The 16,981-nt window shown below is 45.0% G+C and overlaps 1 protein-coding gene across 1 annotated transcript in view; it reads right to left on the minus strand.

The window, feature by feature from the left end:
* Positions 1–13,087, minus strand: part of LOC138963236 (uncharacterized) — a 49,977-nt gene extending 36,890 nt beyond the window's left edge. The window contains exons 1-3 of the mRNA XM_070335295.1: positions 12,940–13,087; positions 6,131–6,991; positions 1,531–1,709 (exon numbers count right to left, since the gene is read on the minus strand). Coding sequence (XP_070191396.1) covers positions 1,531–1,709; positions 6,131–6,974 — 1,023 coding nt within the window. The 5' untranslated portion in view covers positions 6,975–6,991; positions 12,940–13,087. The remainder of the gene's footprint in view (positions 1–1,530; positions 1,710–6,130; positions 6,992–12,939) is intronic.
* Positions 13,088–16,981: the final 3,894 nt, after the last annotated feature.

Genomic DNA, 16,981 nt, shown 5'->3' on the forward strand with positions numbered 1-16,981 from the left:
CATTCAGCAGCCGCATATACTGGGACCATGTGACCTGCCAATGTGCAGTTGGCCACATCACACACGTGTTTGAAAGCTGCAGTGCCCTTAAACAGGAGATGGCTGACCTTGTCCAATATAGAACGGAGAAAGTTCTTAACACCGTTAACTTTCTCCGACACCACCCATCACTCGGACACAAACCGATGATGATCTTGGCTACCACCCTGAGTAGTTCATCTGTCGCCAGTTGGTTCTAGACCGCTTCCTAGCACGCCCAACTTGGAAACAACAAAGACAATAACTCTCGCCTGGCCGAGGCAACAGCCGGCGTCGGGAACCAATCCAAATGTGCCTCCAGACATACAGTTTTGTGAGATATGGCTCCCTGGATGGCTGAGGCAAGCCGAATAACCAAATCGCCTCCAGACTCAGATAAATTGGGAGCAGAGGCTACAGCTCCACGAACGTTTCAGACACAAAATGTGCCTCTAGACATGCATAGGACCTTAGACTGCCGAGGCTGTGGCATCTAAGGCTCTTTACAACCAAACCGCCTCCAGACAAACCACCAGACGGCAAGGCACTTGCCCCTGCTACTTTGACACCACAACTCCAAAGTGAAAAGAGACCCACAACGGCAGCGCTGACTGCCAGCACTGACACATAATAATCTACAAACTAACTCCATGACGCTACTTGAAACCACCTCCGGCTCGGGGGCCTCGTTGACCGGGAGCAAGAGCGCGACAACCATCCCTCCCTTGCGGTGGCCCTTTTTAATTTTTTAAATTTTTTTGTCTCCTTTTTTCCCCCATCTAAAGTCGCGGTCAAACCCAGGAACATACCCCTAATGGTTTTACCTTGAGGGCGTTAAACATTACTTATCATCATGGAATCGTGAAAGAAAGCAAGCACGGACGAAGAAAAGTAAGTGATAGACTGAGAGAAAGACATTGAGATAAAATAAGGTAATGTAAGGTAAAGAAACATATATGTTAACGAGTATAATGATGGAAGCAGAGTTGTTGCTTTTCTTTATTCAGCTCACGCTTGTATATATGTGTGTGTGTGTGTGTGTGAGAGAGAGAGAGAGAGAGAGAGAGAGAGAGAGAGAGAGAGAGAGAGAGAGAGAGAGAGAGAGAGAGAGAGAGAGAGAGACAGAGAGAGATGATGATGATGATGATGGAACTTTGAGAGAGAGAGAGAGAGAGAGAGAGAGAGAGAGAGAGAGAGAGAGAGAGAGAGAGAGAGAGAGAGAGAGAGAGAGAGAGAGAGAGAGAGAATGAGAGAGAAAAGGAGAGAGGGAGAAAAAGAGGGAGAAAAAAGAGAGAGAGACAGAGACAGAGAAAGGGAGACACACACACACACACACACACACACACACACACACACACACATACACACACAACAACAACAACAACAACAACAACAACAACAACAACAACAAACAGCAAACAACAAACAACAACAACAACAACAACAACAACAACAACAACAACAACAAGCAACAAGCAACAGTTTCAACCACCGCCAGACAGACAAACTCACAGGAGGCACGTTGACATCCAGAATGCTCCTGGCGTCAGTGAGTGTGTTGGCAGGATCGTTCTGCATGAGGACAGGAACGTTGGCACCGGCACAAGGCTGACTGTCCGCGAACGTGTCAGGATTCATCATGAACTGGTTGAACAGGTTGATGAACAGGTCGCGCGCCTTCTTCAGGTTGGCTGCAGTAGAAAATACGGACTTTAAGTCACTCGTGCTTAACGTCAACGTAACTGTACGCCACAGCTGCCACTACGTACTATAGCGCGGGCGAGAAGAGGCTCGCTTTCAAATAAGCTTACTACATGCAGATCGTTATTTTGCCTAGGTTTACGGTAATGATCTCGCGGCTGGAACGCCGCAAACTCTGACCCGGTTGTGCAACTTACGCAACCTTTGACTACCACTACGTACGGTATTATCTTTCTATAACGGAGTCAGGATTAACGCCCCTTATGGTCAGGCAGGTCAGGAAAATAAAGGCTTATCTCTTATGCATATACTTGCGACATGAAAAGCGTTGATCAAGACAAAAAGACTTAACTCGTGCTAAAAAGTTAAGCAACCCTGATATGAAATCTGAAACGCAATATTTAAAAATTCACGTGAATATGTACTCATGGGAAGCCAGATAGACAGAGTTGGATAGATACTATTGATAACATTCTATCATGGAACAAAGTTAATAAATGCTTATAAACAATTGCTTAACTTTGGAGCTCTAGTTTATTATCTGTAACAATACGCGTAGGTGTGCGAGAATATGTAAGCGCAGTGCTTTAAAGATGTCCATGTTATATAGTGCTATATGTTTTATGTAAAATCAATGTCTTGTTTGTATTATTGTTATGTACCACCCCCGAATTTCTCTATGAGATAATAAAGTATTCTTATTCTTATTCTTCTTACCAGCGTTGATAGCAGATCAACACAGTTTAAATGTAACCGTGTGCCGAAACACTACGATCACCTCGGGAAGCGAAGTGCAATCAAACAGGATTGAAAATGTTAGGGCTAATTTCTTAGCCCTATAAAAACTGTTATGCAAACCCGAAGGTTTCCATGAACATACAGACAATCGGAAATCACCAGACCCCATCACAAACAGAATTCTACAATCCACTGGTGTTGACTTTTAAAGGCCAACAACTCGGGTGCAGAGTATGCTGTGAAAGGAGCGGTAGCCTCCCCTGTCACAATCGCCCCCGTTTGAAATGAACTTCGTCCCGAAGTTCCGAACCGGGGGACCACTGTCCATCCCAAGTTCGCAGAATGGGAACAGCACGAAAATGTTCAGTGGTCATATTATGCCATTACCTGATCTGAACATATCATGCCGAGTCCCATCCCTGCTCGCAAGCGCCAGATGTAACCGTGTGCCGAAACACTACGATCACCTCGGGAAGCGAAGTGCAATCAAACAGGATTGAAAATGTTAGGGCTAATTTCTTAGCCCTATACAAACTGTTATGCAAACCCGAAGGTTTCCATGAACATACAGACAATCGGAAACCACCAGACCCCATCACAAACAGAATTCTACAATCCACTGGTGTTGACTTTTAAAGGCCAACAACTCGGGTGCAGAGTCTGCTGTGAAAGGAACAGTAGCCTCCCCTGTCACATAAAGCTAACGTAAAAACAAAGGCCATCTTTCCATTGCCACTCCTGTCACAGATTTTTGCTTGAAAAACAGTGTTACTCATGGAAAAGCAATTGACTTACTGAGAGAAAAAAATCCTAACGTTATTTGTCTGTCTTTTCTTTTTCAAATTACTTTTAACACAGCTGGTAATTTATCACAAAATGTAATGAGGTTATCCCATAATGATGTCTGTGCTGAAAACTTTTACAGTCTGTGGTACTTGCGATGTAACGGTCCCACTGTTGACATGTCATAATTCCCCCCCAAAAGATACTTTCTGTTGTCCCTTTGTTTACTTCAGTTGGACCTGCCCAGGCGACCACCTCTTGATAACGACCAGCTGCCCATTACGACCACTATTTTATTCACCTTTCCATAGCGACCCCGTCTGTATAACGGCCGCTTTTGGTTGGACCCTTTAGTGGTCGTTATAGACAGGTTCGACTGTATCTGCATCAAAGTATACCTGCAACGACAGGCCACCTGCAAGATAGGACTGTATCTGCATCAAAGTATACCTGCAATGTTAAAAAACAAAGGAATACTGTACTCACCAATACAAGAACGGGACAAGACGATACGAATTTTCGCTTATGGAAGCTTCATCAGGAAAAACAAGAACACAAAAGACAACAAAAAGCAGACGCAACACGGAACGAACAAGGTTTGAAAGAAAATGGAGGGGAAACACGCAAAAAAGGGAAGGAACTCTAGGAACGGAAATGAATGAAAGGGGAGAGAAGTGGTTGGATGATGTCATGGGCACAGGCATACTAGACTAAAAGTGATACACATTCATAAAAGGGGGGTGGGGGTGGGGACAGAGGAAATAAAAAATAAATAAATAAATAAATAAATAAATAAAAAAAGGGGGTAGGGGGGGGGGGAAACAAACGTACGCACGCACACGCACACATACACACACACACACACACACACACACACACACACAACCAAACACATGAAATCACACATAAACACACACACACATTCACACTCAAACACACACACACACACGTACTGTAAATCCACAGTATGTTTGGGGAATACAAGTACATCACATTTTCGCATTCAAACCATCAGGTGTGGATGTGCCCAGGAATAATATAAAATCGGACTCTACTTGTTTTCTGTCTGTGGAGGTGCTGTACATTTGAATATAGCAAATGTACAGCACCTCCACAGACAGAAAACAAGTAGAGTCCGATTTTATATTATTCCTGGGCACATCCACACCTGATGGTTTGAATGCGAAAATGTGATGTACTTGTATTCCCCAAACATACTGTGGATTTACAGTACGTGTGTGTGTGTGTGTTTGAGTGTGAATGTGTGTGTGTGTTTATGTGTGATTTCATGTGTTTGGTTGTGTGTGTGTGTGTGTGTGTGTGTGTGTGTGTATGTGTGCGTGTGCGTGCGTACGTTTGTTCCCCCCCCCCTACCCCCTTTTTTTTATTTTTTTTATTTTTTTATTTTTTATTTTATTTTTTTTTATTTCCTCTGTCCCCACCCCCACCCCCCTTTTATGAATGTGTATCACTTTTAGTCTAGTATGCCTGTGCCCATGACATCATCCAACCACTTCTCTCCCCTTTCATTCATTTCCGTTCCTAGAGTTCCTCCCCTTTTTTGCGTGTTTCCCCTCCATTTTCTTTCAAACCTTGTTCGTTCCGTGTTGCGTCTGCTTTTTGTTGTCTTTTGTGTTCTTGTTTTTCCTGATGAAGCTTCCATAAGCGAAAATTCGTATCGTCTTGTCCCGTTCTTGTATTGGTGAGTACAGTATTCCTTTGTTTTTTAACTTTGTTCATCTTACCACAGTCACTTCGTTGTTTAGATTTTTATACCTGCAATGACAGGCCACCTGCAAGATAGGACTGTATCTGCATCAAAGTATACCTGCAATGACAGGCCACCTGCAAGATAGGACTGTATATGCATCAAAGTATACCTGCAATGACAGGCCACCTGCAAGATAGGACTGTATTTGCATCAAAGTATACCTGCAATGACAGGCCACCTGCAAGATAGGACTGTATCTGCATCAAAGTATACCTGCAATGACAGGCCACCTGCAAGATAGGGGTGCTTTTTTGCTAGTACCGAGGGTGCCTTTTCTACGTAGGTAGCATTGTATGTGTCTGTGGGGGACCTGCGCTTGGGTACTTGGCGGTTGGGAGGCTTGAGGAGGGGTCATTGTGGTCGGCGTAATACCACCCGCAAGTTTGAAAGTGCAGATGAATAATAAGTGACCGGTAACATGGTATGAAAAGGAAGACACATGATAGCAATTTGTTTGTTTGTTTGCTTAACGCCCAGCCGACCACGAAGGGCCATATAACATATAACGTGCGCCACACACAAGACAGAAGTCGCAGCACAGGCTTCATGTCTCACCCAGTCACATTATTCTGGCACCGGACCAACCAGTCCTAGCACTAACCCCATAATGCCAGACGCCAGGCGGAGCAGCCACTAGATTGCCAATTTTAAAGTCTTAGGTATGACCCGGCCGGGGTTTGAACCCACGACCTCCCGATCACGGGGTGGACGCCTTACCACTCGGCCAACCGTGCCGGTTCATGATAGCAATGCAAATCCACTTCTTGCAGACTTTGTACGCATTACTCTCTCGCCAAGTGTTGTCGGTTATATGGAGCAAAGGACACGCAACTACATACCAAACCAAAAATTCGAAGGCCTGAGGCAAGTAAACTTTTTTTTTTTTCATTTTGTTTTTCATCTGTTTTTCTTTTGTGCGATCCGAATGTACCGCTCTAAAGCGCCGTTCACATGACAGACTTTGTGCCAACTTTCCCCCAACTATCAAGCGATTTTAGTCGGCGCAAAGTCAAATCAAAATCGCTGCCCATGTGAATAATTAATTTACGTTTTCCGATATGCAAAACTTTTGGCACCACCCTGTAAGCTTTGCTCTGTCTCTGCACGGATCACACATACCTTGGTGAGTGAGTTGCTGTTTCTGCAACAAGGTGGCGAAGGCCTCCTGATACACGTTGTCCAGAGCAGCAGGCTCCACCCCGAACAGCGAACACTCGTTGATGGCTCGCTGACAGCTGTCAGTACTGCCACTGGCGCCGCCCAATCTGCCCGTGTCGGGCCGCCTGCTGAAGTAGTTGCTGCTGATCACGTTGATGGTGTCGATGGTCTCAAAGTCGGGGGTGGTGCCGGTGGGATTCCTGGTGGTGGGGGTGGGGTTGGTTCGCGAGGCGATGCTACTCGGCTTGGTCCAAGGGTCCTGAGTCGGCTTCGTCCAGGGGTCAAGCGTCGTGGTAGGGTTTGTCCTAGAGTTGACTCCGCTTCCCGAGTTCGTCCAAGGATCCGGAGTAGGCCTCGTCCACGGATCAGGTGTCGTGATAGGGTTCGCCCTAGAGTTGACTCCGCTTCCAGAGTTCGTCCAAGGATCCGGAGTAGGCCTCGTCCACGGATCAGGCGTCGTGATAGGGTTCGCCCTAGAGTTGACTCCGCTTCCAGAGTTCGTCCAAGGATCGGGAGTAGGCCTCGTCCACGGATCAGGCGTCGTGGTAGGGTTCGTCCTGGAATCGACATTCCCCGAGTTCGTCCAAGGATCCTCAGTAGCCCTCGTCCAGGGATCCGAGGCTGTGTTGGTCCTGAAGACCAGGTTCCCTGCGTCAGGCCAGGGGTCCCTGACCGCTGTGCTGCGAGTCTGACCCGACGGACTCCACTGCTGGTACTTGGCAGTGGAAGCGACTGGCTGGAGGAAGAGGCAGGCTTGCAGGAGGAGGGCTATCAGGGTGGACGACTTTGTGCTGACGGCTTTCATCTTGTGCTGTGGTATTTCTGAAAAGAAGACGAAACTTTGCAATAGCATACAGGGGAACCCCCTTTTTTAGACCTCCCCAAATCTGAGAAAAATAGGTCTTAAAGAAGAGGAAGTCTTAAAATGGGGCTAAGTTTACAAAGGCTATGAATTGTGGGAAGGGTCTTAAAAAGGGGTTTCAAGTGTCCTGATCAAGCTTAATCAAGTGTATTTTGACTTCAAAGGCTTTAAGCACTGTCCTTGATGTGTGTAGACGATTCGGCTCACCATGTCAGATCTATCCTAGGTTTCTACATGGAATACAACCTCCCCCCCCCCCCGCACAGATAGCAGCCAGGCAGCTGATTGTTCGTGTGTGTCCAAGTGGAGCCATGGTCAGTCTATCCCGTGTAACAAGCAGGGTCAGTCTATCCCGTGTAACAAGCATGGTCAGTCTATCCCGTGTAACAAGCATGGTCAGTCTATCCCGTGTAACAAGCATGGTGAGTCTACGTGTAACAAGCATGGTCAGTCTATCCCGTGTAACAAGCATGGTCAGTCTATCCCGTGTAACAAGCATGGTCAGTCTATCCCGTGTAACAAGCATGGTCAGTCTATCCCGTGTAACAAGCATGGTCAGTCTATCCCGTGTAGCAAGCATGGTCAGTCTATCCCGTGTAACAAGCATGGTCAGTCTATCCCGTGTAACAAGCATGGTCAGTTTATCCCGTGTAACAAGCATGGTCAGTCTATCCCGTGTAACAAGCATGGTCAGTCTATCCCGTGTAACAAGCATGGTCAGTCTATCCCGTGTAACAAGCATGGTCAGTTTATCCCGTGTAACAAGCATGGTCAGTCTATCCCGTGTAACAAGCATGGTCAGTCTATCCCGTGTAACAAGCATGGTCAGTCTATCCCGTGTAACAAGCATGGTCAGTCTATCCCGTGTAACAAGCATGGTCAGTCTATCCCGTGTAACAAGCATGGTCAGTCTATCCCGTGTAACAAGCATGGTCAGTCTATCCCGTGTGGTCAGTCTATCCCGTGTAACAAGCATGGTCAGTCTATCCCGTGTAACAAGCTTGGTCAGTCTATCCCGTGTAACAAGCATGGTCAGTCTATCCCGTGTAACAAGCATGGTCAGTCTATCCCGTGTAACAAGCATGGTCAGTCTATCCCGTGTAACAAGCATGGTCAGTCTATCCCGTGTAACAAGCATGGTCAGTCTATCCCGTGTAACAAGCATGGTCAGTCTATCCCGTGTAACAAGCATGGTCAGTCTATCCCGTGTAACAAGCATGGTCAGTCTATCCCATGTAACAAACATGGTCAGTCTATCCCATGTAACAAGCATGGTCAGTCTATCCCGTGTAACAAGCATGGTCAGTCTATCCCATGTAACAAGCATGGTAAGTCCATCCCACGTAACAAGCATGGTCAGTCTATCCCATGTAACAAGCATGGTCAGTCCATCCCATGTAACAAGCATGGTCAGTCTATCCCATGTAACAAGCATGGTCAGTCTATCCCATGTAACAAGCATGGTCAGTCTATCTCATGTAACAAGCATGGTCAGTCTATCCCATGTAACAAGCATGGTCAGTCTATCCCATGTGACAAGCATTGTCAGTCTATCCCACGTAACAAGCATGGTCAGTCTATCCCATGTAACAAGCATGGTCAGTCTATCCCATGTAACAAGCATGGTCAGTCTATCCCACGTAACAAGCATGGTCAGTCTATCCCATGTAACAAGCATGGTCAGTCTATCCCATGTAACAAGCATGGTCAGATCTAAGACTGTGGGCCAACAAGCATGGTCAGATCTAAGACTGCGGAACGAAATTCAGATGTGGATGGAACAGTGAGTGCAGGGACGGGGCGGCGTGAGTGCACACCGGGACAAGGAACAGGTGTAAGGGAAATAAAAAAGGAAAAAAAAAGAAAAAAAAAGGACTGTGGGCCAACAAGCATGGTCAGATCTAAGACTTTGGGCCAACAAGCATGGTCAGATCTAAGACTGTGGGCCAACAAGCATGGTCAGATCTAAGACTGTGGGCCAACAAGCATGGTCAGATCTAAGACTGTGGGCCAACAAGCATGGTCAGATCTAAGACTGTGGGCCAACAAGCATGGTCAGATCTAAGACTGTGGGCCAACAAGCATGGTCAGATCTAAGACTGTGGGCCAAGCATGGTCAGATCTAAGACTGTGGGTCAACAAGCATGGTCAGACCTAAGACTGTGGGCCAACAAGCATGGTCAGACCTAAGACTGTGGGCCAACAAGCATGGTCAGATCTAAGGCTGTGGGCCAACAAGCATGGTCAGACCTAAGACTGTGGGCCAACAAGCATGGTCAGACCTAAGACTGTGGGCCAACAAGCATGGTCAGATCTAAGACTGTGGGCCAACAAGCATGGTCAGATCTAAGACTGTGGGCCAACTAGCATTGTCAGACCTAAGACTGAGGGCCAACAAGCATGGTCAGACCTAAGACTGTGGGCCAACAAGCATGGTCAGACCTAAGACTGTGGGCCAACTAGCATGGTCAGACCTAAGACTGTGGGCCAACAAGCATGGTCAGACCTAAGACTGTGGGCCAACAAGCATGGTCAGACCTAAGACTGTGGGCCAACAAGCATGGTCAGATCTAAGACTGTGGGCCAACAAGCATGGTCAGACCTAAGACTGTGGGCCAACAAGCATGGTCAGATCTAAGACTGTGGGCCAACTAGCATGGTCAGACCTAAGACTGTGGGCCAACAAGCATGGTCAGACCTAAGACTGTGGGCCAACAAGCATGGTCAGACCTAAGACTGTGGGCCAACAAGCATGGTCAGATCTAAGACTGTGGGCCAACAAGCATGGTCAGACCTAAGACTGTGGGCCAACAAGCATGGTCAGATCTAAGACTGTGGGCCAACAAGCATGGTCAGATCTAAGACTGTGGGCCAACAAGCATGGTCAGATCTAAGACTGTGGGCCAACAAGCATGGTCAGATCTAAGACTGTGGGCCAACAAGCATGGTCAGATCTAAGACTGTGGGCCAACAAGCATGTCAGACCTAAGACTGTGGGCCAACAAGCATGGTCAGATCTAAGACTGTGGGCCAACAAGCATGGTCAGATCTAAGACTGTGGGCCAACAAGCATGGTCAGACCTAAGACTGTGGGCCAACAAGCATGGTCAGATCTAAGACTGTGGGCCAACAAGCATGGTCAGATCTAAGACTGTGGGCCAACAAGCATGGTCAGATCTATGACTGTGGGCCAACAAGCATGGTCAGATCTAAGACTGTGGGCCAACAAGCATGGTCAGATCTAAGACTGTGGGCCAACAAGCATGGTCAGACCTAAGACTGTGGGCCAACAAGCATGGTCAGACCTAAGACTGTGGGCCAACAAGCATGGTCAGATCTAAGACTGTGGGCCAACAAGCATGGTCAGATCTAAGACTGTGGGCCAACAAGCATGGTCAGATCTAAGACTGTGGGCCAACAAGCATGGTCAGATCTAAGACTGTGGGCCAACAAGCATGGTCAGATCTAAGACTGTGGGCCAACAAGCATGGTCAGATCTAAGACTGTGGGCCAAACAGTGTACACGGGAGGGACTGTGTGTTAATTACATTTTCCCTGCAGATTTCCGGAGAGACAACTGACACTCTAAATTGTTGCTGATTTACGAAGCTACCTGCATTACAGAATACTTACCTTGTTATTATTAAGCATTTTTGAAACATGCAGCAGAAAGAAAGACAGAGAGATTTTACTGATTGAAAAAAAAGACACAGAACGTCCCAATCGACAAAGAGGTTGATACATATTAATAATCCAGCAACGACAAAGTTGGTGAAAACGATCTTTAATAATCAAAGAATTTTGCGTAGAAACAGTTGTCAACATTGCATGGACATTACTCGCCTTTCAGGGGTTGACAACAATGGCCAAGCTCTTTACTATTCCCCAGTGCGCCTAAATGCAATGAACGAAAGCCAGTTTGGAAATAATTAGACAAACACAGATTCTCTCTCTCTCTCTCTCTCTCTCTCTCTCTCTCTCTCTCTCTCTCTCTCTCTCTCTCTCTCTCTCTCTCTCTCTCTCTCTCTCTCTCTCTCTCTATCGCTCTCTCTCTCGCTCTCTCTTTCTCTCTATCCTTTGGTAATAAAGTTCAGTTTCAGTTTCAGTTTCAGTTTCTCTCTCTCTCTCTCTTTATCTCTCTCTCTCTCTCTCTCTCTCTCTCTCTCTTTCTCTCTCTCTCTCTCTCCCTCTCTCTCTCTCTTTTTGTCTCTCTCTCCCTCTCTCCTTCTCCCTCCTTCTCTCTCTCTCCCTCTCTCTCTCTCTCTCTCTCTCTACTTCCCCCCCCCCCACCCCCCCAGTCTAATATGTGTCCCCAAATTGACCCTCCACCACGAAATGAGTCGCATGTCACCTTTGCATGAGTTTCATATTTTTACATTTTCATAAAGAGTTTTTTATGCCCTATCCAGTGGTAAAAACCGTTTTAGAAAAGAGCGAAAACTGTTTGAGTTATAAGCCTGTGACTAAGGTGACCCTCACACTGTTACCAGACACTCCCCGGACTTATATCAAGCCTACCGCAGAACCGCGCGAGGTGACATGCGACTCATTTCGTGGTGGAGGGTCACAGTTCTTGATTTGATTAATCAGCGATTACTATCCTTTACACATACTTCTGGTTAGATGCAGGGGATCAAGAATTGAGTTTCTTCACTGATCCACACTGTCAGATATTAGACCAGAATCAGAACAAAATCGGCCATTTGACCGATTCCATTCACATACTATAATTCTGTCGTTTTTAATTAGTACAACGAATTTGTCGTTTTCAATTTAAAAAAAACAACCCAAAAAACAAAAGGAACACTTTCAAATTGTCCAGTTATGGAGGGCGGTTCTTACAAACATGATATATGTCAACTGAATCCCTGCCTAAACAATTAGAGATTTTAATTAAAGCGGCATTGTCCGCGGATAGCAACAGGTAGACAGAATCGAGGTGTTCGAATTTGAAACCTACGTGTTTTCAAATATGGTACTAAGATTTGAAGTTTTGTAACATGAGTCTTGGTCTTAAAGCCAAAGGAAAGAACGGTTGTGTAACATGAGTCTTGGTCTTAAAGCCAAAGGAAAGAACGGTTGTGTAACATGAGTCTTGGTCTTAAAGCCAAAGGAAATAACGGTTGTGTAACATGAGTCTTGGTCTTAAAGCCAAAGGAAAGAACGGTTGTGTAACATGAGTCTTGGTCTTAAAGCCAAAGGAAATAACGGTTGTGTAACATGAGTCTTGGTCTTAAAGCCAAAGGAAAGAACGGTTGTGTAACATGAGTCTTGGTCTTAAAGCCAAAGGAAACAACGGTTGTGTAACATGAGTCTTGGTCTTAAAGCCAAAGGAAATAACGGTTGTGTAACATGAGTCTTGGTCTTAAAGCCAAGGGAAATAACGGTTGTGTAACATGAGTCTTGGTCTTAAAGCCAAGGGAAATAACGGTTGTGTAACATGAGTCTTGGTCTTAAAGCCAAAGGAAATAACGGTTCCATTCACAGTCTTTTCTTTATGAAAAATCGTAGTCATATCTTACTTCTGTGACAGTTATAACAGTGAATAATTATGAATTTAAAAAAAATCGAAAGATAAAATCAAACAATCAAATAAACGAAGACAGTTAAAGCAGTCAATAGAAAGATAAAATCAAACAATCAAATAAACAAAGACAGTTAAAGCAGTCAATAGAAAGATAATATCAAACAATCAAATAAACAAAGACAGTTAAAGCAGTCAATAGAAAGATAAAATCAAACAATCAAATAAACAAAGACAGTTAAAGCAGTCAATAGAAAGATAAAATCAAACAATCAAATAAACAAAGACAGTTAAAGCAGTCAATAGAAAGATAAAATCAAACAATCAAATAAACAAAGACAGTTAAAGCAGTCAATAGAAAAATAAAATCAAACTGAAACTCACCCCCAATGACTTGACTGGAAAAGGTCGCCGGGACGAGAATAGCTTAAATCCCGCAAGAAAAGGTGAATTTGTGGGGTACCCGAGTTTATATACGGGTAGACGAGGAACCGTTTAAGACGGTGATGTCACTTCAGCCGGCGGTGTGCTGCGTTCTGAGGGTGGCCCAATAACGGGTGCTGGCATTTATAGTCCCCGTCACGAGAACCATTTTTTTTAAACGCACGTTCAAATACCGTCATGCGCCCACGTCATTATATTTTTTCTGCCTCCTATTTTGGATTTCTTAGTCTTCTTCAAGGATGTGACTTGAGTTGCCGTAATAAGGTCGCTAGTAGGAAATATTTCTTTTTGAGATAAAGAAGGTTTTGTGGGTATTGTTGTGAATGAGTGAGTGCGCTAGTTACTCGTAGTTAGTTGGTTGGTTGATTGGTTAGTTAGTTAGTAAGATATTTAATAAGATATTTAGTTGGTTGGTTGGTCGGTCGGTCGGTTGGTCGGTCGGTCAGTCAGTCAGTCAGTCAGTCAGTCAGTCAGTAAGTCAGTAAGTAAGGTAAGTTAGTAAGTTGTTGTTTCTTGTCGAAACGAAAGTACGTGTATAATCAGAAAAGTTAAAGTAAATCAAGGCATTCGACTCGTGCGCTGTGTGTGTGTGTGTGTGTGTGTGTGTGTGTGTGTGTGTGTGTGTCTGTGTGTGTGTGTCTGTGTGTGTGTGTTTGTGTGCCTGAGCGCAAATGTGATTGAATGAGCGGGTGTTGTGTGTGTGTGCATGCTTGCGCGTGAGTGAGGGTGAGTGTGTGTGTGTGTGTGTGTGTGTGAGAGTGTGTGTGTGTGTGTGTGTGTGCGTGTGTGTGTGTGCGTGCGTGCGTGCGTGCGTGCGTGCGCGCGTGCGTGTGTGTATGTGTATGTGTGTATGTGTGTGTGTGTGCGTGCGTACTTGCGTCCGTGCGTGCGCGTGTGTTGTGGAGGTTCACAGATGGGCGTATGCTCCGTGCCTGACGCCGAGCAAGCAATACGTTGTTTTAATAGCACATTTCTTCCTTTCTCCCATCCATAGTTTTCTCACCCTTAAGTGACGCTTGTCACACGCAGTAGACCTGCCAGAATTAATTTAACGATAGACTTTAAGCGTGTCACACCAAACTGAAATGGACACAAACAAATCTGGAGTGTTTGGCTTTACATGTGTTGAAAGTGCAATCAAAACATCATTACCACTTCTTCTTCGCAGGTTGAGAGTTGCTTAAAGTTAAAGATGAATAAGGCTGGAGTGTAAGATCTGCTACTGGTGTATATGCCTTGCTGTGGCGTAGCCGTAGCAGCTTGCGTGCCCTGATGATCCAAAGAGCTATGCCGGCCGGAGCCTTCATAGTGCTCCTGGCAGGTGTAACCACGCCGGACAGGTCTGAGGTGAATGGGGCCAGACAAAGTATACACCCTGGCCCTCCAGGTTGGGGGTTGTGCGAAGGGCTAACAACTCATCCATGGAAAAAAATACCCGTTACAGAAACGTCAACAAGAGATATCTTGTTGGCGGCCTATGCCCCGGACGGGGTCAAAGGCATAAATAAGTAAAGTAAGTAAGATACATTATTTGTGGTTCTGGAAATACTTACCAATGCCTACGGAAGGATGTCAAGTCAGCTCACTTCAAGACACTATAATCACGCGACCCAGATATCTGTTAACATTTCCCCATGGAATATGTACGGTACATTCTGGAGTTTTTCCTATGAATCAAAGGTGTTACAGAAAGGTTGTGGTTTTTTTTACGTGAAGGACGTGGACACTAAACGTGTTCGCATGAATGGCATTCACACAACATTTTCAGCTGCAGGTTACTCGAATGAAATATGCTCGTGAGTATTCAAAAGGAAGTTTTACCGAGTATAGAAAATCAGAATTTTTCACCGATACTGGTCAAGTGTGTTTGATATTGATTTGTAACCTAATTGTCAACGTTTTGACGCAATTCTTAGCTTCTAGCTTGGTCCATAAGTTCTTTTGGTTTTGTCTCCCTGTCGAGTCTTAACCTCATCGGTGTCCTTGTGACGTCATCGAGTGACGTCACAGTAGGTTATGTGTGAAATCTCACCCAGCTTTCTTACAGTGATGATTAATATCACTAAACATGCAGTTCCTTTTTTGCTGACATCTTGTTGCACTGGGTGTTGATTTTCTCTCTCTGAATCACATACATACATACATACATACATACATACATACATACATACATACATACATACATACATACATACATACATACATACATACATACATACATACATACATACATACATACATACATACAGACAGACATACATACATACATACATACATACATACATACATACATACATACATACATACATACATACATACATACATACATACATACATACATACATACATACATACATACATACATACATACATACATACATACATACATACATACATACATACATACAGACAGACAGACAGACAGACAGACAGACAGACGCAAACAAATACACACGGGCATACACATACGTACTCTCTCTCACTCTCTCTCTTACACACACACACACACACACACACACACACACACACACACACACACACACACACACACACACACACACACACACACACACACACACACGAACTACTCTTAAACGTTTGAACTAGGATTGCTTCTGTTTTTGCACATGTTATTACAGCTAGTGTGGGGTTTCTCCTCCCATCTTAAATCTTTTTTCGGCCACATGAAGACCAGTGGAAAGGTCAAGATTGCCTCACGCTTAGCATGGGGAAAGTGTACTTTTGGTCTCCTTTCAGAGTGCGTGTCAAATGTTTGTTCAAATGTGCAGATGCCGTGGGAGGGGTAGATGTTAAAAATGAGGGGAAATATACAGTTTAACCACACACGCACGCACGCGCACGCACAAACGCACGCACGCACTGACGCACGTAAGCACGGACACACTGACGCCCGCACTCACGCACGGCACGCACGCACGCACACACACGCGCGCACGAACAGAAACTATACTAAATAGACAAGAATATAGAAGCGGGGAGATTACCAACAGGACAGAAGCTAGACAATTAGTCAGGATGACAAAATGGAAGAGACTAGCAGCAGGACAGACAGTAGGCTACCAGACTAAATAGACAAACTAATAGAATGGGAGAGACTAGCAGCAGTTAAGAAACTAGACTAAATAATTTCAAGTTATCCTACTCTTCCTTGGATGATTCTTGCAACCGACCAGTACATCACTTCATTCTAACTTTGTGCGTAATATCATAGATCTGTGACATGGTACTCAGTCAAAGGCAAGTAACCTACAGCGTTGAAACCTAAGCTTTTTTGCACTTTTCTGAAGCATTTCTGGTGCCAATAATGTAAAAAATCAGCGATATTTGCTTAAGAGGCATAACAGAGATCAGATTCTGATTCATATAATGTGTTGTATGCTAACTCATTTGAATTGAAAATGCCATGACAAAATGCAGACTACAGTTGTACTGAGTTGGATGCATCATTGTGATGTGAGCGAAGTACAGGACAGGGATTTTTGTTTGTGTGTTGCGGTGCGTGGGTAGGTAAATTAAACATAAAAATGTTGCAATGAAAGGTTGAACAGGATGACTGGCTCATCTCAGTTTACCGCGATTCGTTTGATGGCAGGTTGCGATTTTTCGATGGTTCTTAGTCAGTCTTGACCTGAAGTTAGTTGGTACACATTGTTGTGTATATTTTGTCACCGAGTCATAGTATTTGGTGCCAATTCCTGCCTTCTCTGCGCAAAGTCATTTTCTATGTCACCACTAGTTCGCTTCAGTCATAAATGTTCACTACGATCGTGCCACCCGCCACACAATGTTTGGTCAGAAACTGCAGTCTACAGGTAAAAGAAAACATGGCGCCTACGGTCACGTGATGTGAAGAAACTGACAAACCCGCCCCGGAGCTTGAGCCAGCGCGCAGAGAATGTCGGGAAGGAAAACAGCACTACCCATGAGCTAACAAGAGGGCACGAAAAGACTTCTTTCGTGT

Source organism: Littorina saxatilis, linkage group LG3 (assembly GCF_037325665.1).
Source record: "Littorina saxatilis isolate snail1 linkage group LG3, US_GU_Lsax_2.0, whole genome shotgun sequence".
Taxonomy (NCBI): Eukaryota; Metazoa; Mollusca; class Gastropoda; order Littorinimorpha; family Littorinidae; genus Littorina; species Littorina saxatilis.